Source organism: Aulonocara sp. 'chitande type north' Nkhata Bay, linkage group LG20, assembly GCF_057382095.1.
Source record: "Aulonocara sp. 'chitande type north' Nkhata Bay isolate Kocher_YH1m ecotype deep benthic linkage group LG20, A_spYH_male_GT1.1, whole genome shotgun sequence".
NCBI lineage: Eukaryota > Metazoa > Chordata > Actinopteri > Cichliformes > Cichlidae > Aulonocara > Aulonocara sp. 'chitande type north' Nkhata Bay.
The window spans coordinates 26,111,542-26,137,893 of record NC_141363.1 but is presented as its reverse complement, the minus strand read 5'-3'; the positions used below and the strand labels follow the sequence as shown (position 1 = coordinate 26,137,893).

Below are 26,352 nucleotides of genomic sequence, written 5' to 3'. Positions count from 1 at the left end.
TTTCAACTCTTGCTAGCCATTAAAAGTGATTTTACACTTTTACACTATAATCCCCTCAGACAGACACACATATTCTTTACCTTTAAGCATTGGGGTGAAAAATAATGTTGAACTTCCCAAATGTAGAGCGAAGGAGCCACACACTGACCTTATGATTGCCACATTTATCATGCTGAGCACCTTCTTTTGGTTGGTGAATGTAGTTTTAGAATACCTGTGTCATAACTGAGTATTTTTCTGCACAGGACAAAGAGCCAACTAGCTTCATTACATTCAAAGAAGGCAGACATCTCAACAGCTTATAGGCCAAAGAAATTAAATCAAACGATATATTTGATTTAAACTCATTCTCCAATGAAATGAAGGTGGGCTTCCATCTCTGCTGGGAGGATGTTTTGGCATCCGCAGAGAGTTCAGGCCCCAGGTATATAACGGCTAAGCAGTAATGTTTTCTCCTCAGTCAAAACAAAACTGATGATGTCACTCGTCATACAGTATGCTTGCTGCCACCCTCAGTACATTCTCCACTCCTCTGTCTTTTATGTCCCTCCCCACCCTCTTTCTTTCATTCTATTTTACATAAACTCTTATTCTTACACAATTTTCATCTTCAACTGAGAAATGGCTGTTGGGTGATGAGAAAGAGGGAAAAGAGCACAATAACTTTATGTCTATTTGAGTTTCTATCATCATGTTGCCATAGCTACAGCTGCTATATAGATTGGTGTCCATACGAGCCTGGTTACTGTTTAACCTCCCCACCCACATTTGCCCAGATTAGGAAAATCAATAAGATAACAGCAGCAACACCGGCCTTACCTTGCACCAACAACACCCTTCTCGCACTACAGCACCCTGCGCCAGACTTCCACATTTTACACCTTATGGTGAGGGGAGAAAATAGTGGATTTAAAACATATGCTCGGGAGGAAGGAGAGGACGACATGGTCAATGTAAACTCACAAGTCAGTTCAAGTATGGAACTTCCATTTGGTGAGTACACACTTTTGCTTTTATCCGTGTGGCTGACTAGTTTAAAAAGAGGCTAAGCATGGCAGCTGCTTGCCTCTTTTTGCTTCTTATTCAGTGTTTTTGTGCAACAGCTGCTTGGCTCCAGAGCTCTGCTGGATCACAAGGGATTCAGGGTGCAAATATCACCACCATACATGTCTGTCTTTTTCACACGGCTGTAATCCAGGAGGTGTGTCAGAGATATGGAGGTCGTTAAAAAAAGGCCATGGGAGCTGGGCCTGATGGAGATGATGGTTCAGAGATATTGAGATGTAAGAGCTGTAAGAGTACAGTGAGTGTGACAGGGCTCACAGGCTGATTTGAAATGATTTAAGCTTGCTCTGTTTGACAAGCTGTGCTCATGGACTGGATATTTTTTACGGAGTTCTGAAAACATTCTTTCTGTAGAGTTACACTATCCATAAAAAGACTGACATTTTAACCTCACTATGACACTGTGACAAGCCTCTGCATTATTTTATGGCTACAATATAAGGTGCTGTGCAAACACAAAACAGCAGAAGGACACATCGCTGCTACAGGCACACAAACCGCCCCTTTGTCATAACTGTTTTGAACCATCTCAAGAGAGGCCTTACTCGGCATCATACCAGCTGTCTGATGCAGCAGTTGGTGGGAGTTTAGTTTTTGCTTCTGTGGTCATTCATTAAATAATTTGCATGTCACACCAGGGATGCAAATCCATTTAAACAAAGCTCTGGCCAAATGAGAAATGAAAATATCCGTCCAATGTTTTAAGTCTGCCTTTGCTCGTTTATTCCTTCCCTCCTTGCATTTCTTCTCGTGCCACTATGCCAAATCGCTATATGTAGGCTATTTTTTCAGCAAAAGGAACAGCTACACAGAAAAGGTGAATTGTACAAAGGAAGGAGGTGATATTTTCATACATTTCAGTCCTAGTGACCACTGAAGTGAAAGTCAGTTCAGATAGTGAAAATAACTTCTCATATATGTGTCCAGCAGTATTTCAAGGTTGTCGCTGCCAGGCTTGCTTCTAGGACTTTGTAGCTGGCAAGCAAACCCCCTATGGGCTAGCTAACTGGGAATATACTAACACTAATCTCTCTAATGAACACCCCATGCTTCTCTAAATTTTCTCTGCATTGGCCGGTTTACATCCAGCTCCATTTACTTTTCCATTTCAGTTAAGAGTGAAGCGACAGGGATAAGATTTCCAGGCTGCTATTTTAGTTGCTGACAGGACAATATTTTTATTTAATTATATTTACAATTCATGTTTTGTGAGGGGTTTTTGTTACGGCATAAATCTCTAGATGATTTCATTTCATTATGACACAGTACATGCAGCATAAAGAGAAACTGTATAGAACAATGAGCATCATGATTTTGTTCAGTTATACAGTTTTGTTTGATGTGTTATTTTGTCAGTTAGAATTACAGTCACAGGTGATCATCATGCGTGACACACAGAAAGAAAGCTGTGCATTTTGTTTTCAGTGGTTGTATCGCACAAAGCCATGAGAATTTAAATCTACTGAGAAGTTAAGCAGGCTCACAGTCGTGTCCACAGCAAATGAATCCTGTTTCAGTAAAATCTGACCTTGATCTTGAGCACAGTTGAAGACACATTAGGAGACCATAATATGGAAGTTCCACTGACATCCTGAAGGCTTTACACATCAGATGTGTAAAATTTGTTAGAATATTTTGTGCTTTAAAAATAGTTTTTGGATTCACCCATTCTTAATGTGCAAATTCACACCGACCGCGTAATTTCACTGGATGAATTTGCAGCATTTATTTTTCTTTAGCTTTCTGAAATGATTCATCCGCCTCCTCAGATGTGGTCCCAACTCTGCCAACAAGAGTTCAAACTGCCCCCCTGACATCCTGACATATGTATGAAAGCAGTTGTGATACAGCTTTAACTCCTGGTTCAAAGTATGAAATTCTCCCTGCTGCTGCTTTTTTCGGAGACTTGAATGAACCTAGCATCTTTGTTTCCTCCTTCTCCGGGTTTAGAAACAACAGGACCGCTTAATATCAACTTCTTTGTCCTCACATTTTCCTCAACAACACAGTGCATTCGGTGTATGTGTGTGTTAGATGACAAGTTCAGAATCCGAAAATTCAGATTTTCATGCTGTTTTTTGAATCGTGCCCAGTAATAACCTAATAACATAATACTGCAGTTAACTGTGTTATCCTGTTAAATTTATACTGTTTATTAATGTTACAGACAGACAAGACCACATTAACATTACCATTTTATTATAGCCACCAGTTGCTACCTGCAGGTAGCTGCTAATACTTAAATTGTTCATGTTTATGCGGACAGTGGCAAGGTCAACACTTCAGATAACTGTTTAATACTTGTTGTTAAAACAGGAGACTTACTGACCTCCCAACAGTCGTAATAACGACCAAGGCATCAGTCTTTAAGATGCTTCATCGTGTTTGTAGTGCTACTGTTCATGTGTCCAGCTTCTAGTAAGGGGGGAAAGGTTGTGCACCTTTACTTAGTAAAGGTGTGTGTCATCTGGAGCAGGTGAAGACGGCAGTGCTGGTATCAATGCTGTTGCAAATGCAAACTGAATGTGAATTTGCTGCCTAAATACTCACCAAATGTACATTAAACCCCAAGTTTTATTCAAAAAAAGTAAAATAAGAAGAAAAATACAGCACAGAGATCTTATATTTTACTTAGTTAAAATTTATGAATGTGCTTATTCTAAAGTTTCCACCAAGTCTCTAGTGACTAAGCAGCACAGACAGGCTGGGGAGGGGCTGAATTACTAAGAAATACAGTTTTAGTTTTCATATGATTTGTTGACAAAAGCAAAACTATGAAAAGTGATTCTTTAAGCTACACCCTATCGAGTCAATGCAGACTATAATCTTGGTTGCTAATTTACAGAACTAGCAAACATTAAAAGCAGAAAACCTTTTCTTTTCTTTTCTTTTTTTTCTTTTCTTTTTGTTTGGAGTACTGACTTCTAATGAATACAATAGTAAGCTTTTCTTGGAGGACTTGTTTACAGTATATGCTTGACAAATCTTCCAAAACCAGGACATTTATGTTGTAAATACATTCTTTGGCAGTTGCGTAGTTTAAGCTTCTTTTTGGCCTAGCTCAGGTTAAACTATGCTTCTTTGTCCAAGCAAGCTACAAACCTCTGCTCATGTTACTTCTATTGCAAAACCGTATAATTCCACATCCTGAAAATAGTCTGCTTCCTACTGAGATTTTATCAAGATGATAAAATATATTATGATAAATTATGTATTTTTTTAGCAGGTTTCTCACTCCTTCACACTCAGCTGTGGGCACAAGCTGACAAACCTTCTTAGCAAGGTGACTTATAGCTCATAGAACACACATAGTTTGTGTCAGACACATGGGATTAATTGCTTAACGGTCGCAGCCTGGACAAACTCCCAAGCCCTGCAGAGGGGCAGAGACACTTGGTGAATGCAAACATGACAACAGCCGTTGAACAGACCCTCAGCAGATATCTGTTTGCCTAAAAAGCTGAAAGACTTGACAGCAGGGCACATTCTACATTAGACACATCAAGCTATGCACACAAAATATTTTTCAAGGCACTCTTTTTTTTTGTCATCATACTGGCATGTAGATGAGGATTTCTCATGATAATGGCATCTTTAAAAAAAAAAATAGTACTTCTAAACACTGACACATTGCAATGCAAAGGTTTAACCTTCTCATAACTTCTGCATGAACCATAAACAAAGTAATGCTTACAAAGTTCAAATTTATACAATTATCAATTATTATTATTACAAATTAAATAATGAAACTTTCTGTTACAGGCAGAGGTTGTTACTGATAGGTCGCTAAAGAAGTAATTTTGTCAAAAAATGTGTCACATTTTTCAAATGTTGGTGGCAGAACAGCCACTTTCGTTGCTTCAGTCATGCATTTAATGTTTCAGGTGAAGCAATGTCATAAAGTCTAGGTTATAAACAGGTCAAGTTCATTTACAGCTTTGTTGCAGCTCTGGATTGGATTATAAATATCATTGTAGATGGAGTTAGTATGGACAGGGAAATGACATTTTTTTTGTTGCTTTTGGTGTTTATTGATGTGGCCGTTGCTTTGGCAACTTCAAGATAATGTTTCTAGGTCAAAAATGAACTTTTCTATGAAAAGTTTTAATACTGCAATGTGCAGCAGAGTTTGTAATTGTTCAATCTCTTGCAGTAAAATTAAAAAAATTAGTACACTGAGGAGATGTCCTCCTAACAAAACAGGCTACTGGTAATTAACACTGCTGCCTCCTGGTTCAGCAACTGGCTGTGGCCTGTTTGAAGTTCAATTATTCTCTCTGTACCTGCATGGATTTCACCTGGGTCCTCTGGCTGCGTTAGCCTACTTCTAAAAGTGAAAGCAATCAGTGAGCTGGTGGAAAAGCAGCTACTGAAGAGTTAAATCTATATAATCCTATATAATTTAACTATGTCTAGAGCTAAAGAGCAAAGCTAAAATGAAGGAAACACTTAAAAAAAGAGCAAATACAGAAACAGATGCATTTACTGGTCAGTATTTATTTCAAAGTGAAAGTATTGTTTGAAGCAATCATTTTAACAGTTTATACATGTACAGCTAATGTACACTCTCAAAACACTAGAAGATTAGTATTGTCTTGTACTGTAGCTACATTCATGTTAACAGTTACATCAAGTTACATCATATTGTTACAAACTGTGTTACAATTTCTCTAGCTGATGGTCTCGCACATATTAACAAGAACCAGCCACTATTTAGATTATTGTCACATAAAAAAAAAATATGAATACCCAAAAACAAGAAATAGTTTATAGTATGTCCAGAAATATGGTCAAAATAAGTGACCAAACCTGAACATTTGGCCCACGGTGACTTGCCTAGGGGGAAAAAAATCATTAACTTGTTTGCCTGGCCACCCCTATAAAAACTCTCTGGCTCCACCTCTGTCCATTTTTATTTACATCTAGGCCTTCTCACTTGCAAATGTAGGGCTTTTACAGATACTCACACACTCTTAAAAATCAAAAATCATGCCCACTTTGCCCATGTGGTAAGACTGTCTGGAGGAATCAAACTAAATTACATAAATTGAAGTGCTCTTGGTCAAATCAAGACATGTGTCACTTTGACTTTAATGTTCCTCACAGCTTCAGTCAGACATAACCAAGAAATAAGCTGCAGCATTTGCATATTATGTAATAAGTGCAAGATTTAACAGCACAGGAAGACTTATGAGGTCTGAGTCAGATTATGACTCAAATGACAGATAAAATCACTCAGCTATTATTGAGTTATTGTGGGCTTTCTCCATAAGGAGCCATAGTGTGATGAAATGAAAAGTCCTTTTTAGCAAGGCTTATCTAATGTCCACTTTTGCCACCATGAAATATTTGTTTTCTTTTCCATTCCTTTTATCACTTTGATAAATCAGTTACCTCATTTTATAACTTTGTGTTGATCTTTCCCTTTAGCTAGCTTGTAAGGGTTTTTCCTTATGCTGGGACATGACCCTTTGTATGGTGAAATAATATAAATAGCAGAAGCTTGCATTATGTTAAAGTTACATTAGTGGGTAAAGGAACCACTCAGCTAATGAAATGAAACTTAATCTGTGCTGACATCAAATGTGACATTTAACAAATCTCAGTGTGCCTCTTGGGTATTTAACAGAGGCAGAAAGCCCAATTAGCAACCTGTTTGGAGAGCAGGTATTACACACTGTTCTCTTGACACTAATAATCCGAGTGTTCAAGTCTCCAATCAAATCTCATTGTGACAGGCATTAGGGGATTATCCCCATGTGCCTTGGGCCCTTACAGTCGGCCTGGTGGCCCCAGCAAACAACACTATCCAGTAGCTGCTTTTCCTCCCAGCCTGCCTCAGCCTGGCCGGGCCTGGGAGAGGCGACGAGGCTCATGGGCCTTCACACAGCTGGTCGGCGCACTGTCAGAGCTCAGCTTTCCCAGGGATGTATGGCCAGGATGGAATCCTCCACTTTACCAACCCGGGTAAAGGTAAAAGACACATAAACTTAGTTGTAGTTTGTTTTTTTTCTTGCTGTGTGTGTGTTAAAATCTTTGAGGTAAAGCCCCTGGAAGATTGAAGACAGTACTGTGAAAATGAACACAATATTCTGTTGTATATTCTGTTGTTGCTCGAGGCTTTCAAAAGAAACATGTTGCAAAGCTGCTTTGACAAAAAAGGGTATTTTAATTCCTACCAGAGCTGCTTCTTTGAACATGTGTTACAATAAGTTGACTCTATCATGAATATTTTGGACGTTTCAGAGCTTCAACAGTTTGTGCATTAAACAACTACTGTAGTAAGAACCTGGTTAACAGAGAAGTGGATTGAGTGTTGATTTGCTGAATGTCCACAAGATGGCAGTGATAAGCAATGATTTCATATTACCTGACACTGATGAAAGCAACAGCACTGACACAAACACTGGACTATAAGTAGAGGGCCTAGTGATGGAAAGAAGCAAACCATGCTTAACCACCAACTGGACTTCCTTCCAGTTTAACCTCAATTGAGAATTTTTCATTTAATTCTACATATGACTTCTTCTCTTCTCAATTTCAGATGGGAATACTGTACTTTCCACTTGACTGCATTTCACATAGTTTAGCAGATTCATTTAGCAAAATACCCGATGAGGTTACATTGTTTCCATATTTTATGCTGCTTTCCCTCTACTCCACTACACTTTCTACGACACTACATTTATTTGCTAGTTGCGGTTACAGTTTACTTACTGAGATTATCAAAAAGAAAACATGTAATGTATTATTATAGAATAAACTATGCTGATACTTATTCCTGTGCACTTCATACAGTACTTTCACTTATAACAAGGTGAGTGCACTGTGCTATATTGTGACGCCTTGTTAAAAAGTAATTCTCCAGTGTACCATTCTAACAAACTGTTACCAAGTAATCCTCTACTGCACCATAGTAGCAATTTGTTACAAAGTATTTCTCCACCGTAGAGTGGCTACTTTTACTGAAATTAAAAAGCGGAGAATTTTCTCAAACATAACGAGAGTGGAGTATTGTTTCACTTGGTGAGGGTACTGTTACTCCAAACTTTCAGTACTTTGCTCACCACCCCTGACAGACCTGTTAAGGTGCTGCATAAAATGAGAACATCAGGTCACCTCAGTGACAGGCAGAAGGACTAAAATGAGAACATGAGTGAGAAAAATGAGCTCACTGAGTTAATTCACTTAACAATAAAAAAAATATTTGATGTTACAGATGCTGTGATGATAACGTCTTGCTAAATAAAGACAACACTCTGTGTGTATTGTGTTCATTACAATTCAAGTTAAGATGCTGGACAAAAAGCACTCTTGACTTAACGTTGACAGGGCAGCGTTGAATACTTCACGTCTTGTTATTCGAGCTGTCTAGGTTAAATGTCTATTGATTTGCTGCTCACTGAAGGACCTATAGAGAATTAGAGAGATAAAGGTGCTCCGAGCAGAGCTGCTGACAGAGTGGATTGGAAAAGCAGTCAAAATGAATCTTCAGCAAAACAGGGTTAATTATTACAGACCCTTATCACATGCTGTGATTGATTTACGTAGTGCATAGGTCTTCATGTTTATTGATGTAATTGTTTACTTATTTAGTGCACAGGGGCTACTTGAGGTTTTCAGTCTGACTGAAGTATAAACATGTTTTTGTGAATTTGTTTTTCTGTAAAGTGTGTCGCTTTCAGTTTTATATTTATGAAAGACGTACCGAAAGGTTGAATGGCCTAATAAATCTTTGAGATAAAGAAATACTGGTGGCCCAAGTTAATATCTGTAAAGAAATACACCTTAGTAAAGTGCCTTTAAACAGAAATACAGTGTGGTCTGCTAAGTGGGTAGAAGTCACAAAGAGAAACTGGAAAAGGGTGTTGTAATATAATTTTCCATCAGCCTATCTAATTTATTAGCTAAATCTTTAACCTCTTATAATATCATGACACAACTAATAGACGCTCTTGGTTTATCATTACATGAGAGCAAACAGTAATCATGAGGGCGATTTGACAACTTGCCTGCTCTTTCACTGAAAAGATTTTATTTCAGCCGCGGTGAAAATCATCTTCAGAAAGCTAATTTAAAAGTAAACTGAGAGTGGTTGTAAACATTAAATGATAAAACTTTGAAATCGTTTTAATTAACATGAAGACGGCTCTTTGAGGATTTCTTTGGCAATCCGATTTGTCATTTTAGCACAAAACTTTAAAAACTGTGTAAATAAAGGTGACAAACTGGCTTTTAATGAGTAAGGCTTCGTGGGCCTCTGAGATTGCATTATCTTCTCTGTGTAAGTAGAATGCTAATATTTGACAGGAAAAATAAGATATTTATATGAGCTTTGTCAAAGTAATTTCCACTACAGAGGCGGGAGTAACGCATAACACAATTTTACTGAATAAACATGCTCACATAAAACCATCAGAAAATGATGCAAGACAGTAATTCAATCTTCTTAAATGATAAATCTGCATTATTATAGGAACAGAATATTCCACTAGCCCAGAAAATATGATATTCCCCCACTCAACCACACGGGCTTGCATAAGCTGTGTTATTTGCAGATAGCTATCTGTTGACAAGGTCTTTGCCATGACACTCTACTCACCTATCTCCTCCATCTACTGCAGCAGGCTTTTTCTGCCGGCCTTAAATCTGCTGCAGCCAGCACATTGTTTCCTTCTGTTTTCCTCTTATCAACATCAACACATTCCTGGTTATGCCTTGCTTTTCCACTAAGGTGAAGCTCTCTTTGAAAGAAGCAAAATAAGTCCCCGGAGAGTTTATATTCCACATCTTATTAACTCTTCCAGGCCACCACGTTCGTCTTTTTTCCTCCCAGCTGCTGGTTTCTGCATTTTGATTTTATTATGCTGCTTCCCTGCCGCCTGCCTTTGAGATCGGACTTGGGGAAATGAAATGTAGTCATTGAGGAGAAGGTACAAATAGGCAGTGGTTACAAATGGAGTTTGGTCAGTGGTCGGAGATTCCTATTCAGAAGATAGACAGGACTTTGTTCACAAACTGGAGTTTGAAATTTCAAAGGGGAGAATCACACATGTATTACATCAGGTCTCAGCGATCCTTTGACTTTTAGCCTCGGGGCAAGAGTTTGGGTGACTGATTATAAGACAGCTCAGTCTAGCCCATCACATTTTAACATGGCAGCCTCCCACTTCATTTAAAAGTCAAATGGCCATTGCCAGCTGAGCTGCAGCTTTTATCAAAATTCAGTTTTGGCTTAAGACTCTATTTATATTCTGTTCACTACATTAAAAAAAGAAAAAAATCCTTACTTATTTCACTTTATTTCATTATATTTTGTTATAAATAGCACTCAAACAATCCCTGCATTTGACTACTTTAAAAAACAAAGCAAGACAATCATCCTTTAACGGCATTTAATACAACCAGAGAAAAAGCTGCTACAAGACAAATAAATTAAAAAAAATCATTAATTGTATGCATATTCTGCCCCCATGGAGCTGAATCACACACTATTGACTTGCTGATAAGCTTAAGCTGTCACATGTAAATGTGATTACTGTTGATGAATGACTGTTTTGAGTGGTTTTGTTAACTGCTGCATCACAATTGCCAAGTAAATCTGGTCCCCGCACATCAACACAACTCCAGTACTAAAGTACCAATAGAAACAAATGACAACAGTGGTGTGTTATTGTAACTGTCATTGTAGCCATGTCTGGTCAGGATTTAATACACATGACAGCTACATACTGAACCCAACTAGTAATGTTTAACTTTTTTATGGTTTTAAAATTTCCTATATTTAAAGAGGCAATAACATGGTAATAAAAACCTAATCAAAATCACATGTATAATCCGAGTTATAGGCTTGTTGTCTTGGGAACCTGGTTGTGTAACAGCCTTAAGAATGAGATTTGTTGCCACGATTAAAAAAAAGAGTCTTCAAATATGTTAGCATCTCTACATAGAAAGGTACAATGTTAGCATGCTAACTCAATCACTGACTGCTTCATGAGGTGTTTGGCAGTTCTATTGCTTGCCATTTCATGTGAACATTATTGGAAAATGGAGTTCAGCAATTTGGAAAATAACTAGTAAAGTTATCATGTTATCACTGACTACACATCTTGCATTCTTGATTATATTTTAAATAGAAGTCACTGATTGTATTTTTGGGGGGTTCGAATTGTCATAAAGATTTTTTTTGAGTATTACAGCACCACAAGCATTATGACCTGACCCTGGGCTTTAAAGTTCTGGCACTTACCTGATAGTAGTTGTTTTGTATGCAGTACACATGCACACAAGTTTCCATTGCGGCTTATCTATGCTCTAACATTGAGAAAAGAAAAAGAAAGTGAAAATTAAGCATACAATAAGTATTCAATGGCTTGCACAACCACCTTTAGCAGCAATAACTTAAAGTAATAATTTTCTGTATAACTATAATATTTATAACTGCAGAAGTGTAGAAGAATTGTGGCTCACCCTTTTTATAATGTTGCTTCATTGCTCTGTGCAGGAACTGGTTCACACTGCTCTCCTAAAGTCCTACCATAACATTTCAGTTAGGGTAAAGTCAGGATGGCAATACCTTGATTTCTTCTGTTTACAACAGGTGTACCTGCAATTACTGTCTCTATGCACAGGAGACCTCTAATTTGAATACTTTGGTATGCACAAGAATTCGTAGTAGGCTCAGTGTCTGCAAGGTGCCCAAATTCTGTGGCTCCAAATCAAATCATTACTACTACACCACTGTGTTTGACAGCTAGTATGAAATGTTTGTGATGATATGATGTGTTTTCACCAAATGTGTGTTCAGATGCAGCGTTGCATTTTTCCTGCACAAGTACGGCTTAGAAACAAGCCACACTTGTTCAACATTTCCCTAACTGTACTGTCATGAACTGAGGCCTGCAGAGTCTGCGATGCTCTTGGTTTTTTGTAATTTCTCAGAACACTACACAATCTGACCTTGGTGGTTTTGCTCCTATTTATAAAGGATCATATGAGTGCTCTGGAGAGGAAATGTAGCCAGTTTTAGTACAACAGTTGCTGTCCGAGTTAAGTGACCTAGATTAGTTGCAATAATCCTACAGGTCAGGTCAGTGCAATATTTTACTGTAAACAGCCAACAGTATGTATTTTGAATGCTCAGTGTAATAAAACAGCAATAAAACACACAATAACACATCTTCTTTTAACACGTGTGTTTTTATCACTTAAAAACATACAACAAAGTCAGAAGAATGTTCCCAAACTACGGAAACATGACCATCTGAGAAGCATGTGAATGCACAGTTTCTTTACTGCATCACCATGCTAACTATAACAAAATATACAAACCAAAAAAAAAAAAGAAAAAACACTGAAAAATAATACAAGTGGAAAAACGTCAAATAGTTACCTAAAAGATGTGTATTTATTCAAGTTCATGGAAACAATGAATTGTCATGCTGTATGACTTCATACTTCACTACATTAGCCTATAAATTGAGCCCCTTTTCTCACGTACACATATATCTTGGTAAATATAGGTTTTCTATGTATATTGCCATTTTGAACCAGAAATGTAAGCTTTTGAAAAACTTTGTCCAGGTTTAAGATTTTCAGAAACTCATCATTGCATCTTCATTTCCTTGTTTACAGTCAGGCTGTTTACCATCGAATCATTTATTTTTGCAAACATTTCTATACAGTTAGGGTTATACCGCCACCTGTTGCTGTGTTTGACATTGTTTTTGTGTTTTCATTTAGATGGACAAAGAAAAAAAGAAAGTGAAATTTATTATTATTTTCTAAATTAATAAAAAAAATAACTAAACATTATTTTCAGGGACACGAAAACAAGAACAGGAAATTTGTGTCCAGGAACACTGACACACTGAGCTGTTTTATCACAGCTATATAACATTTTCTTACCACCAGTATTAATGAATAATGAATGATTTACTTCTTAGCATTAGACTGAATGACTGTATGAGCAATATGAAATAAAATTAGTAACACATTAGCATAGCTACTGGAGCTGTTTTAACTACACGCGTTAGCTGCTTCTCCTTATATTGCCGTCTTTATGCTACACTAAACAAGCTAAACTGACATTTACAGTCATATTAAACTATACCTTTAGAAAAATGTTGCCTAAGATGAGTTGTAGTCTTTAATTAATTAATTTAAATATAGTGGCTACATTAGAATTTGGCATCAGCAAGAACGTGAGCTGCCCAGAGAGCCTGCACGTGTCAGTCCAGTTTGAGGAAATGTACAGTATGTTAACCCCCCCCCCCACACACACACACACAAATCACAGATAAGTCACGGAAGAATTTCAGCCTGCCCTTTCTAACATATCAAAACAGTTTGTGGGTTTATGATTAAGAAAGCTATAACCATGCAGATTATATTTTATAGTCCCATATATGACTGTTCCTTGAGGAGTTCACAGAAACTTAAGATAGCAGCAATGATACAAGTACTTTAATGATAGGGGGAGATAAGATTTGCTGCAGTGACTCATTCAAAGCTCCACACTGATTCTCCAATCATCAGTTCTTCCCTCTCCCCCCGCTCGCTGACTGCTTTGAAATAATCAGCACACTTCTTGAGCAAATATGGGCATTGCAGAAGAGCAGCATGGATCGAACATGAAGCAATGTTGTAATGGATGACCTCTGCACACACAAGTGAAACAACATGCTCCAGTCTGATACAGAACAATCACCTGTGCACACTGTAGGAGTGTGCACAAAGCTGCTAATCATTTTTTGATAATTGGTCTACGTTAATTGCATTGTTTATAGTGTCTAATTACCATGAAAGCTTAACTGTAAATGAATCTGTGACCTTTCCTGACATTCAGAAAAACAGTAGTTTAATCAGAACTTGATTGCTTCCATTTTCCTTTCTGATTGGCTCTTAGTAAGAGGGGTTTTTATCAATCATTAAGCAAATCATCTCTCAGTCACACACAGAAGCCTACAGGCATGGATGTTTGCCTGCATGAAGAAAAATAATTTTATGAGCCCACCGTATAATTTGAGTACATGACAAACAACTTCACCTACATGGGGTTTAGTGCTTTTGAGGTCCGTCTGAACCTGAGATCGTTGACCTATTGCTATGTACTAGGTACTTTTTCTGCAAATACAAGGCTCTTGTTTGCTGTGTGACATGCAGGATGAGCCTGCTTTCTGCTTTGCGCAAACACAAAAGTTATTTATGTAAACAATCAGATTCTGGGCATGAAAATCATTCACTGAGTGCACGTGTGCCTAATGACCAATGCTGCATTATTTTCAGTTTAAAAGTGGCACATTTACCTTCACATGTAATTTAAAGTGTAGCTACATTCAATGAAAACTGTTAAATTATACAGTAAATATTTTTGTATATGAGGCTTAAATAAAATACTCATGAACAGTTTTTAAATTACCGTCAACTTCTACTCATCTGGTCTTTACACTGTACAGGGAAACCATGAGATTTACTACACTTAGTGTTTAATGTATTTGCCCCCTTCTTGATTTCTTAGGTTTTGTATATATGTCACGCTCAAATGTTTCAGATCGTTAAACTAATGTTAATCTTAGATCAAAAATAGCCTGACTAAATACAAAATGCAGTTTTAAGATGATGATTTCCTTTATTAAGATCCATGCAATGGAATTGTGTTTGGTTAACTTTTTGTTTGTTTTTGTTTGAAATGCTCTGGTGTTTCTTCGTGAAGCACTTTGTTTGTCTCGAAAGGTGCTATATAAATAAAGTAGGATATAAAGTGAAGCTGCCAGAGTAATGACAGTGCACAGCTGCAGAGGAGAGTTAAATAAATGTTACTTACTTACTACTTACAGTGGGGCAAAAAAGTATTTAGTCAGCCACCGATTGTGCAAGTTCCCCCACTTAAAATGATGACAGAGGTCAGTAATTTGCACCAGAGGTACACTTCAACTGTGAGAGACAGAATGTGAAAAAAAAATCCATGAATTCACATGGTAGGATTTGTAAAGAATTTATTCGTAAATTAGGGTGGAAAATAAGTATTTGGTCACCTCAAACAAGGAAAATCTCTGGCTCTCACAGACCTGTAACGTCTTCTGTAAGAAGCTTTTCTGTCCCCCACTCGTTACCTGTATGAATGGCACCTGTTTGAACTCATCATCTGTATAAAAGACACCTGTCCACAGCCTCAAACAGTCAGACTCCAAACTCCGCCATGGCCAAGACCAAAGAGCTTTCGAAGGACACCAGGAAAAGTATTGTAGACCTGCACCAGACTGGGAAGAGTGAATCTACAATAGGCAAGCAGCTTGGTGTGAAAAAATCAACTGTGGGAGCAATCATCAGAAAATGGAAGACATACAAGACCACTGATAATCTCCCTGGATCTGGGGCTCCACGCAAGATCTCATCCCGTGGGGTCAAAATGATCATGAGAACGGTGAGCAAAGATCCCAGAACCACACGGGGGGACCTGGTGAATGACCTGCAGAGAGCTGGGACCAAAGTAACAAAGGTCACCATCAGTAACACACTACAACGGCAGGGAATCACATCCCGCAGTGCCAGACGTCTTCCGCTGCTGAAGCCAGTGCATGTCCAGGCCCGTCTGAAGTTTGCCAGAGAGCACATGGATGATACAGCAGAGGATTGGGAGAATGTCATGTGGTCAGATGAAACCAAAGTAGAACTTTTTGGTATAAACTCGTCGTGTTTGGAGGAAGAAGAATACTGAGTTGCATCCCAAGAACACCATACCTACTGTGAAGCATGGGGGTGGAAACATCATGCTATGGGGCTGTTTTTCTGCCAAGGGGACAGGACGACTGATCCGTGTTAAGGACAGAATGAATGGGGCCATGTATCGTGAGATTTTGAGCCAAAACCTCCTTCCATCAGTGAGAACTTTGAAGATGAAATGAGGCTGGGTCTTCCAACATGACAATGATCCAAAACACACCGCCCGGGCAACAAAGGAGTGGCTCCGTAAGAAGCATTTGAAAGTCCTGGAGTGGCCTAGCCAGTCTCCAGACCTCAACCCCATAGAAAATCTGTGGCGGGAGTTGAAAGTCCGTGTTGCTCGGCGACAGCCCCAAAACATCACTGCTCTCGAGAAGATCTGCATGGAGGAATGGGCCAAAATACCAGCTACTGTGTGTGCAAACCTGGTATAGACCTATAGTAAACGTTTAACCTCTGTTATTGCCAACAAAGGTTATGTTACAAAGTATTGAGTTGTATTTTTGTTATTGACCAAATACTTATTTTCCACCCTAATTTACGAATAAATTCTTTACAAATCCTACCATGTGGATTCATGGATTTTATTTTATTTTATTTTTTTCACATTCTGTCTCTCACAGTTGAAGTGTACCTCTGGTGCAAATTACTGACCTCTGTCATCATTTTAGGTGGGGGAACTTGCACAATCGGTGGCTGACTAAATACTTTTTTGCCCCACTGTATATCCACACATTCCTCCACATCACTGTGGAGGAATTTTGGACCATTCTTTTTTTGCAGAATTGTTGTAATTCAGCCACATTGGAGGGTGAACGGTAGAGTGTTTCAGATCATTGTCCTGCTGCATAACTCAAGCATGCATGACCTTTCAGGTTTTCTGGTAGAAAGCAGAAAGTATGGTTCCGTCAGTTACAACAAGTCGTCCAGGTTCTTAAGCAGCCCCGACCATCACATCGTTGGTATGATGTTCTTTTATGAAAGTGTTAGTTTTACGCCTGATGTAACAGGATTCAAACTTTCCAGATCAGTCCAGATTCTCCCAAAAGTCTTGTGGTTCATCAAGATGTTTTTTGCCAAATGTGAGACGAGCCTTTGTGTTCCTTTTGGTCAGCAGCAGTTTTCTGCTTGAAGCTCTCCCATTGATGCCATTTCTGCCTGGTCTCTTATTGTTGTCTTATTGTTGAATCATGAATCCCGACCCTAACATGGATAAGTGAATCCTGCAGGTTTTTGGGTTCTTTTGTGACCTCCTGGATGAGTCGTTGATGCTTTTCTTGGTAGGCCGGCCACTCCCGGGAAGGTTCATCACTGTTCCAAGTTTTTTCCCTTTGTGGATAAAGGTTCTCACTATGGTTCACTGGAGTCCCAGAGCCTTAGAAATGGCTTCGTAATACTTCTTCTATATTTATGGACCAAAAAAGAGAAATTATCTAGTAAACAGCAGTTCTGATTTAGGATACTTTGTAAAATGTAAAAAAAAGAAAAATTCAATGATTTTCAAATGATTTACCTTATAACTTAAAAAACTGAACAAAGTGAATATATCAAATGTTGAAACCTGACAAAAAAACAAAGCTTGCACTAGGCATAATTAATGCTACTTATCATCACCTCTTTTAATAACTGTAAATAGAAAACAACTGAGGAGATTAAATGCTTTACTTTTTTAAATGAACTCCTTAATAGGTTCCTCTGTGTTAGTTTTTGCTTCATAATACATATGTGGACTGCTGACTGGATAGTTTAGCATGGACTCTTTTACTGGGGAGACATGCTGCTGTAATGTGTGCAGACTGTGCTTTGGCATTGTATTGCTGTCATGAATAAGGCCTTTTCCTGTAAGAGACAACTGGATAGGAGCAAAAGTTGGTGGCTTGGATGAAAGATTTTAATCTAGGCATCAAGCTGGCCTCTCTACTCTGTAACTCAGGTTTTGATTGAACTATTTTCCATCCTCGGGGGCAGAGGGGGCCAGATGTTTGATTAACTCTGGTCACTGTTTACCTTTAAAAATCTCAGTTTCAGAATTGCGTATGTTTGTGCATTTCTAAAAGATTCACTCTGTCTGCTCATGCTTTTTTTTTATACCCACTTATGTTACCCACAACTAATAAATCTGTAACCTTGTAAACTGTAAAACAAGCCGGTGTCACTTCACTGCATTTTATTGCATATTTTGTGGCATTAAATGTAAAATTTCTGTAAAGAATGATTAATTGACCCACCATTACTCTTTTTATTTTTCTAAAAGGCTTCTTTAGGCTCCTCTGAGTCATCTAAGCTGTCTCTCAGAGGAGCAGCCGCCTTTACAACAAGCTTGGAGCTTTTGAAAAAGCCTCACGTGAACCTTGCACAAACAATGACGGCTTTTACATAAAGGCATCATTTGTGCTTTCCCCCGCTAATTATGGCAGAATTAACTCAGATTTCCGAGCAATGTAATACACATGGAAGTATGTTTTTAATATAGTGGTTAATTTTATTTGATTGTGGTTATCTTGTGGTGGTAAAAGTATTTTTCCTCTACTTTTTATCTCATTAAAGTACAGTGCAATTATTCAAGGTCAAGGTAATCAAGCTGGCTCTAAAGTTAAACTGCTTTATAAGCAGTTAGGCGATATAATGATTTATCCTCTGTTTAAAATAATAATTAATAACTTCCGTAATATATTGATGTGCAAACTATGTCTGTTGTCATGGAGTGATTCCTGAATAAGCCTCAGTTAATATTAAATATCAAAAACAAAACCAGAGGAATGTTTCGATATTTTTTATTCTATCTGTGCAGAGGAGCATCTGTGAGGATCGGTTGGAAGCTTTGGACCTGGAGTCATACAAGCTTTCTGAATATTTAAGCAACAAAAGGCAGCCTCTGAGTGTTTTAGCTGACCTGCAGAGGGGAGACAAGGGGGGCTGCTGAGCTAAAAGGCAAGAAAAAAGTTGTAATGTTTTTCCACAGTGGAGCAGAAATGTAAAGTAGCATCAAACAGAAGTGCTTTCAAAATTTATAAAATTTCATAAAAATTGGAATTAGTTACTTTCCGCCTAATTCCAGGTCTTTTTGCAGGCACTTTCGTTTGTACCAATATCCAAGCTTTAATTGGTGTGCATGTGATATGGGCATGCAAGGAAAGTGTCAGCTATAAAATGAAAAGTTCAAAATGGTGTCAAATGATGTAGTAGGAGTGAACTGACATAGCTCAGGTTGAGGAAATGTTTATCCATTACTGACATGCAGCGATGGCAGATATCAAAGCTGTGCTATCTCTTAAAAAAAAACAACCCTGTGATTCACCAGTGAACACTCTGGTTAACCATCAACCGGACTGACACTCCACCTCTTCTCTGGTTAGTGGTATGAGGGAAGGAAGAGAAGGACACCAGCTCTGCTGTCAGTCACTGTTCACCTCTCTAACACCAGTAGGTCCATATACCACTCAACTGGGCCAAGGAGCTGTCCTGTCACTGGGCGGAGCTAGACCCAGAAAGAAGGAGGGGGGTTTGCTGAGGTGTGTGGGGGTGTGAGAAAGGAAGGTGGAGAAGGAGGGGGGCACTCTACTTTCTTGGACAAGTCTTTCTGTCCCACAGTCAAGTAGTTGAGAATTTGTTGGCCTAAAGAACTAGCAGACATGGACATGGCAGACTACAGCGAAGCTCTGGACCCAGCCTATACCACGCTAGAGTTCGAAAACATGCAAGTGCTCCCCTTGGGTGCAGGTGAGTGTCATATAAGCAGCGCTGCCTTTGAACTTTGAAACTTTTACTGATTTAAAACTTTGGTCGGGAGAGGAGAGCGCGAGTTCTGGCGTGAAGTGATAAAAGGGGTCATTTGTCCATCTGCTCCTGCTCGTAGAGAGATGATCCTGTTCAGTGGTCTTCTTTTATCACCTTGGGTGTGATAAAACATTAAGAGATTTTGTTTTACGAGACTGATGTATTCTCAGTGCACTTGGGTCATTTGGCCCAACCAATTTTAACCTGTTCCAGCTTGTACAGGGATGTGGTGTCAGACTGATTACAGGGGATTGATCTTCATTCAGTGATGAAGCAGTAGCTTTAGTATCATGATCACCCTTCTCTTGTTACAAACGGTCTGTTCCCACAGAGTCTAAACTGAGGAGAATGGATGTCGTTTTTGGATATGCGCTTACAGTGACACCAACCTATTTGTATATGCAGTCTCCCATGACATCTGGCTCTGATCCTGATTCTAAAATTTCCAAAGAAGCAAAAAAAAGAAAGCCTAATGGGGACCTATCCAAGCACAAAACTTTTTTTTAAATAATTTACACAATTATATTCTGTCATTGAACAAATATGTAAAAGTGACTCTCCAAGAACCAGCCTACCACTTTTATATATTGTACATTTCTTTAGCATGTGTCATGGCAAACTCTATGATAATCAGCTTTGTTCTGGTGACTGTGAGAGTGGCTTACACAAAAACTGTCTCCATCGATTGCCTTTCATAGGTAATCAAACCTACATCAATTGAGCTCTGTTGACGCTATCTGAGCTACTCAGGCTGCTAACAGATCCCTGCAGTTCTCTGGAGGGCTGCTTTTGATCAGCTGTCAGTGGAGCTGATGAGTGTCTTCACTTCGGTCTTTCACGCCTAGAATTAAACCAACCTGGCAGTTCAAGTTTGCTGTCTGGCATATGATTAGAAATAAAGTCATATTAAAAAAAAATAAAAAGACGCTTCTTCGAGTTTCAGGTCATCTTGTTCCGGTGATTTAAAGCTAATCACCTAAAAGCCTGTTGGCCTGATGAGCCTTTTTTTCCCTTTCTCTCTCTCTCATGTCAGACTCCTCACCAGCTGAAAGCACTAACATGAACGCCGCGAGCCACCTGGCTGCAGGCAGTTTGTGTGCCATATGTGGAGACAGAGCTACAGGTAAACACTATGGTGCCTCCAGCTGTGATGGCTGCAAGGGCTTCTTCAGACGCAGCGTCCGGAAAAACCACATGTATTCATGCAGGTGAGTGAAGCTCTTCAACTAAAAAATACTGCTACTGTTTGTGTGACAATGAAAAAGCAATGGACATCTAGCCAATGCAATTAATTCTCAGTTATGTGCCACTGTGTAGACAAGCAAAGATTGCAATCTTCTGATTACAGTCTCGTGATTAAATGTTGATGGATGCAATCATTACATATATATATGTATATATTCTTCATGCTTAAGCTACTTGAAAAAGAAAGCATCTGGAATTTTTACTTCATCTATTTCAATTTGTATCCAATTGCTTCACTTTGTATTGATTCCTTCATTAAGTTTCCTTTTTAAATCCGTGATAGCACAAACAAACTTAATCCACTCACTTTTACAGGTTTAACAGACAATGCATTGTGGACAAAGACAAGAGAAATCAATGCAGGTATTGCCGACTGAAGAAGTGCTTCAGAGCTGGCATGAAGAAAGAAGGTAGATGACTTTTATCTCTTCACTAAACCAGTCAAAAAAGTCAATCTATGTGAATTTTTTAGTGTTAAAACAATAGAATCTATTGCCTCTCAAAACAATAGAATCTATTGCCTCTCAAAACAAAAGAGAATTTAATCAGCAAATCACTACCAGAGCTTGAGCTGTCTCCACTAAATTGATATGACTTGTCTAAATGTGTTGCAACACCCAGGAGGGGACTACTTTGTTAATGTTCACTCCACGGAGTGCTTAAGTCTCTGACCAGCTTATGCTGAGCAAACATTTCCAAGCAATAACAGCCATATACTGATAAACATGACAACCTTGGAAGACATATTTTTCTTTCAAATCACTCTGTGTTCCGTGTTTGTGCAACAAAGGAAATGAGAAAATTCAACACTTTTCTTGCATTTACAAAAATATAACTGCATGAAAGTTCCACTTTTATCTTTTGCTTTGCAAATGCAACCTACATCTTGCTGCCACATTATAAATCTGTGAATGTTCTTTTTTTTTAGCTGTACAGAACGAACGAGACAGAATCAGCACCAGGAGATCCAGCTATGAAGACAGCAGTTTACCATCCATCAACGCACTCATCCAGGCAGACGTACTGTCAAGACAGGTAAGGTGGCCGTACATCATGTTTGGGGCTCATATCTACTGTAACTGTAACAAGACCTCAAATGACTTCATAAATGCATTTTCCTGTGTAGATCACATCCCCTGCTCCTATACTCAATGGTGACATACGGACTAAAAAGATCGCCACCATCACAGATGTGTGTGAGTCTATGAAACAGCAGCTGTTGGTCTTAGTGGAGTGGGCCAAGTACATCCCAGCCTTCTGTGACCTGCCCTTGGATGACCAGGTGAGACCCATACACAGACAGAGTGCACACAGTGATATAGACACTCTAGTCATTCATCAACCAGTATACTCAAAACCATAACGAGGGTTGAGGGACACGTGGCTGTGGGACTGTCACTGACTATGTTCTTCCTTAATCAAATAACACTGCAGTAAAAAAAAAAGAAAAAAGAAAAGAGGAGAAAATAGTTTTCCAGTCTCTAAGGATGACGGGGTTTTTCATCACTCTCTCTTAAAATTTTCAACCAGAATGGTTAATGTGTTTTAATCCTCAGTTGGAACATGATGAGCTGGTTTTAATGTCACACTGCTTCTTGAAAAAAACAAAACAAAACTGCAGAATCATTAACAGTGTGATCACCGAGCCTTAGTAACTGATTTGCTGATGCAGTGAGATGGCCTTCTTTGCCAATTTTAGTTCAACCAGTGAGATTCATGCAAGGGGAGTTTAAAAAACCCCAGACAGAACTTTATAATATAAACACGTATAACATAAAGGAGTTATTATTTCATAGCAAACTGTCTTTTAATTCACTTTCATTGCAGGTGGCATTGCTTCGAGCTCATGCAGGAGAACATCTCCTTCTCGGTGCTGCAAAGAGGTCCATGCTTTACAAAGACATCCTCTTATTAGGTAAAACTGACACACAAGGCAGTGTGATACTGCACTCATATTGCATATAATCATGCTCTTTCCCTATTCCAATGGTGCGTTTTCAATGTGTTTCTCCTGCAGGAAATGACCACATCATTCCCAGAAACTGCCCAGAGTTGGAGGTGGGCAGAGTAGCAGTGAGAATCCTGGATGAGCTGGTGCTTCCTTTCCAAGAGCTTCAGATAGATGACAATGAATATGCCTGCTTAAAAGCCATAGTTTTCTTTGACCCAGGTATTAGTGCTGACAAACATTTCAGATTCTTGAGCTTCTTTCCAAGCCATTAACTTGAGTGAAAACTTGAAAAACTCAGCTAGACCACATTATATACAGATGTTGGTCATCAAAACATTTCTCTTTGCTAACATTTGCCCATAGATGCTAAAGGTCTGAGTGACCCTGGAAAGATCAAGCGGATGCGATACCAGGTCCAGGTGAGCCTGGAGGACTACATCAACGACAGGCAATATGACTCTCGAGGCCGTTTTGGAGAGCTTCTCCTGCTCCTGCCGACACTACAGAGCATCACTTGGCAAATGATTGAACAGATCCAGTTTGTGAAACTCTTCGGCATGGCCAAGATTGACAATCTGCTTCAAGAAATGCTTCTTGGAGGTGAGAAATGGTTGTCAGTACAGATAGGTTTAGCAAAATTTACTATAGCATGAATTCTGAAACAGTAGGCATTGCATTAAGTGGACAGAACTGCATCAAACCACTATTCAGTAATAAATTATGATTAACTGACAATTGTTGGGGGTTTTCTTCCAGGTTCTGCTAATGAAGCACCACATGCACCTCACTCTCTGCATCCTCACCTGGTTCAGGAGCACCTCAGCACCAATGTTATAGTGACCAGCAATATGCCAACGCCAATCCATAATGGTCAAATCTGTAAGCACAAAATACATTAATGCATTGCTACATTTAAGATTTGGTGTCTGTAATTAGCTTAAAACTGTCAGGGTTTTTTATTGCTACATATGGTAAAAACTTCAAGTCTAATGAAGGTGATCACAATCATTAATCAGTTGTATTTTAATGAAGAGAGCCCATCAAATTTTCCTCACGCAGCTCCATGTGCAGCCAAGTCAGGTAGCTGGAAGACCAAATAAGCTTGGTAAAATAATCCCCTAAGTTGTTCACAGAAACTAATCTGGCTTATTTTGTAAAAGAAAACTTCTGTTATTCTTTCTGAGCATATTTAATGCTCTGACAAATTTCACAAAAGTGCTTATTCCTTATTGGAATCTTGTGTTACCCCTGCGTCACACTGTAAGATAATAAATATTCACCTGCTTGTGCTGTAGTTTCTCCACATTAGTAACTGCTCTCTCTGTTCTACTTTTCAGCCACTCCTGAAACCCCAATTCCATCTCCACCCGCTGCCTCCAGCTCAGAACATTATAAAATGGTTCAGGGGGTCATAGCCACTGTTCCCAAGCAGCCAACCTCCATCCCTCAACCAACTATTACAAAACAGGAGGCCATTTAACAACCCCTTAAATCTTTATTCCTTCAGTTTTTTTTTCTAATTAAACCAGGGTCTTTACATGTATGTTTATACACAATCAGCATTGAAGCTGTTAACTTGACTGGAACCCTAAAGTAGCTGAATACTGTATATATATCTATAATAAAAATCTGCAGGTGTGGTCTTTACAGATTGATAGCCTGAGTTTTCAGGCATCACTTTGTACATGTATGCAGCTGCAGCTGAGCTTCATGGTTCAGTGAAGGCCAGATAAAACCATAAGCATTGTGATCTTCTAGGCTTACTGCCTTTCTGTAAGACTGACACTTAGAAGTACACTGCTGTATATATTATAGCTCATTATTGGGTAACTTCAATTCCATTGTGTCCTATGCATGTCCTCAGTGTGTGCAGTAAGGCTTATGTTAGAAATGGCAAAGTAATCATGTCAGTATTTCATGAATGTTACAACAGGCCTTACACTGTCATATATTTAGTGTTTAACTTTTTATTTTTTTATTTTATGTTTCTTAACAATAAAATGAACTCAGAAAAAAAGCTAAATATAATTCCTCTAAAGAGTTCAGCTTTTCCTTCGAGTTGCTCTCAAATATTTTGTGGCAAAACTAAAATATATGGGGTTTGTTTTATACACTGGGATATGCATATTTACAGGAGTGAAATTTCAAGTTTTAAAATTTACTCCAGTATAACCAAGTTTGGCAGGCTGTATACACAGAGACTTTTAAAAAGTCACAGGCAGACATGCTAAAGAAGTTTCCCAATAATATGTTGTGCTCGGTTTTAAAAGTATATTGTATGTTGTTTGTTTGTTTTTTTGTTTGTTTTGTTTTGTTTAGTACTTTGTCATGGTTTAACTGATGGAATAAATTGTGCCTTTTAACCTGTACTGCCTTACAAAACCAGGTAATGTTTTGCCTTACAATGTGAAGTTGAGTTAATAAATCTTACGGTTTATTTTTACATTGCTTTTTCTGCTACGTATTTATACTACGGTCACAAGAGAAGTGGCCACCAATGAATTCACTGCATTTGCATTACACATTCTTTCAAAGGTAAATGGTGGAAAAAAAAAAATTAGGTCCAACGTGGCAGTGCTTTTTGGTCCCTGATAGACTACTGCAACTTCAGGCTGATAAGCTGCCATAAAATCATTACAGATAGCGCTGACTCCAGATAGAGAGATGCAGATATATTTGTGCACTGCATCTAGAAAACAATGAATGCTGTGTGTGCTATTGTTAAGCTCATTTTACTTTTTGCAATGGAAACAAAGCATTACATTCAAAACAAGTACAAAAATAGAAGTATCTAGAGGAGGATTACTTTTAATATTACTGCCCATAATGAGAGCATCAACAGGACCATTGGTGAGACATAACTATTGAGATTTCTAGGAAACAAAATTGTACTTTCTGGAGATTGTTGGCTCTTGCTGGGTGAAATCTGTTGCAAACAAGATCCTGCAACAAAAACATATTGATTGCTTTGGTTGCAAGCAGATTCCCACAATTTTTGCTAACTATGCAAAAAATTGTAGTACAACTTGTGAAAAGGGTGTGATGCAAACTAGAAATTGAGACTTTTGCCTTCCAATTAAAAGTTGTTCATCAGCGATGTAGTCAACATGTTTTAAAAGGTGCAGCTTTTAACTCTGAAGGTGAATGGTCCTGGTTTCCAGTTTATACTGCACTTGCCACAGTTTCACCACAGCTCTAAGAGCAACTGGGCAATATTTGTAGACAACTCTGTCACTCCCATGAAAACTATGGGGGACCACAGCAATATGCTAGCAAGCAAAGCAATCAGAAAGAGGTTTTTCCAACCAGCTAGGGAATACACATTTTTCCCTAGCAACAGGTGTGATGCTGGGGAAATATGAGAGTCACTGATTGGTCTCTAGGCCTTTAGGGGCTTTAGCAAATATTTTCCCAGCAACTGCTGGTGACCTCTTGCAACTGGTTGGGGAACACTGATTTTCCTCTCATGAACAGTGATTGCCAGATGGTCACCGGCTGGTCTCTAAGCTTGTCTGACTGGGGTATCATTCAATTGACTGTACACTGTCACCATTCCAAAGTGTCCAAAATGAAAGAAAAGCTAATGTCAC

General features: G+C 38.6%; 1 protein-coding gene across 2 annotated transcripts; it reads left to right on the top strand.

Annotated features, from left to right (window-relative positions):
- Nucleotides 1-835: 835 nt before the first annotated feature.
- On the top strand, nt 836-25,205 carry hnf4a (hepatocyte nuclear factor 4, alpha). Of its 2 annotated transcripts, none has more exons than XM_086276513.1 (10): nt 836-993; nt 20,600-20,774; nt 21,127-21,221; nt 21,740-21,846; nt 21,938-22,093; nt 22,639-22,726; nt 22,829-22,981; nt 23,126-23,362; nt 23,519-23,641; nt 24,100-25,205. In XM_086276513.1, exons 1-10 carry the CDS (start codon nt 885-887, stop codon nt 24,240-24,242), a joined length of 1,386 nt encoding a protein of 461 aa, XP_086132639.1. In that variant the 5' UTR covers nt 836-884; the 3' UTR covers nt 24,243-25,205. The 2 variants fall into 2 exon arrangements, with proteins under 2 accessions (XP_086132639.1, XP_086132640.1); XM_086276514.1 differs by lacking the exon at nt 836-993 and adding an exon at nt 19,312-19,509.
- Nucleotides 25,206-26,352: the final 1,147 nt, after the last annotated feature.

What these genes read in the sequence shown, in the direction of transcription:
- hnf4a (XM_086276513.1), top strand. Translation starts at nt 885, where the DNA reads ATGGTGAGGGGAGAAAATAGTGGATTTAAAACATATGCTCGGGAGGAA. An exon ending in AACCACATGTATTCATGCAG is followed by an intron (nt 20,775 to 21,126) that starts GTGAGTGAAGCT and finishes TCACTTTTACAG; the next exon opens with GTTTAACAGACAATGCATTG. An exon ending in CATAGTTTTCTTTGACCCAG is followed by an intron (nt 22,982 to 23,125) that starts GTATTAGTGCTG and finishes ATTTGCCCATAG; the next exon opens with ATGCTAAAGGTCTGAGTGAC.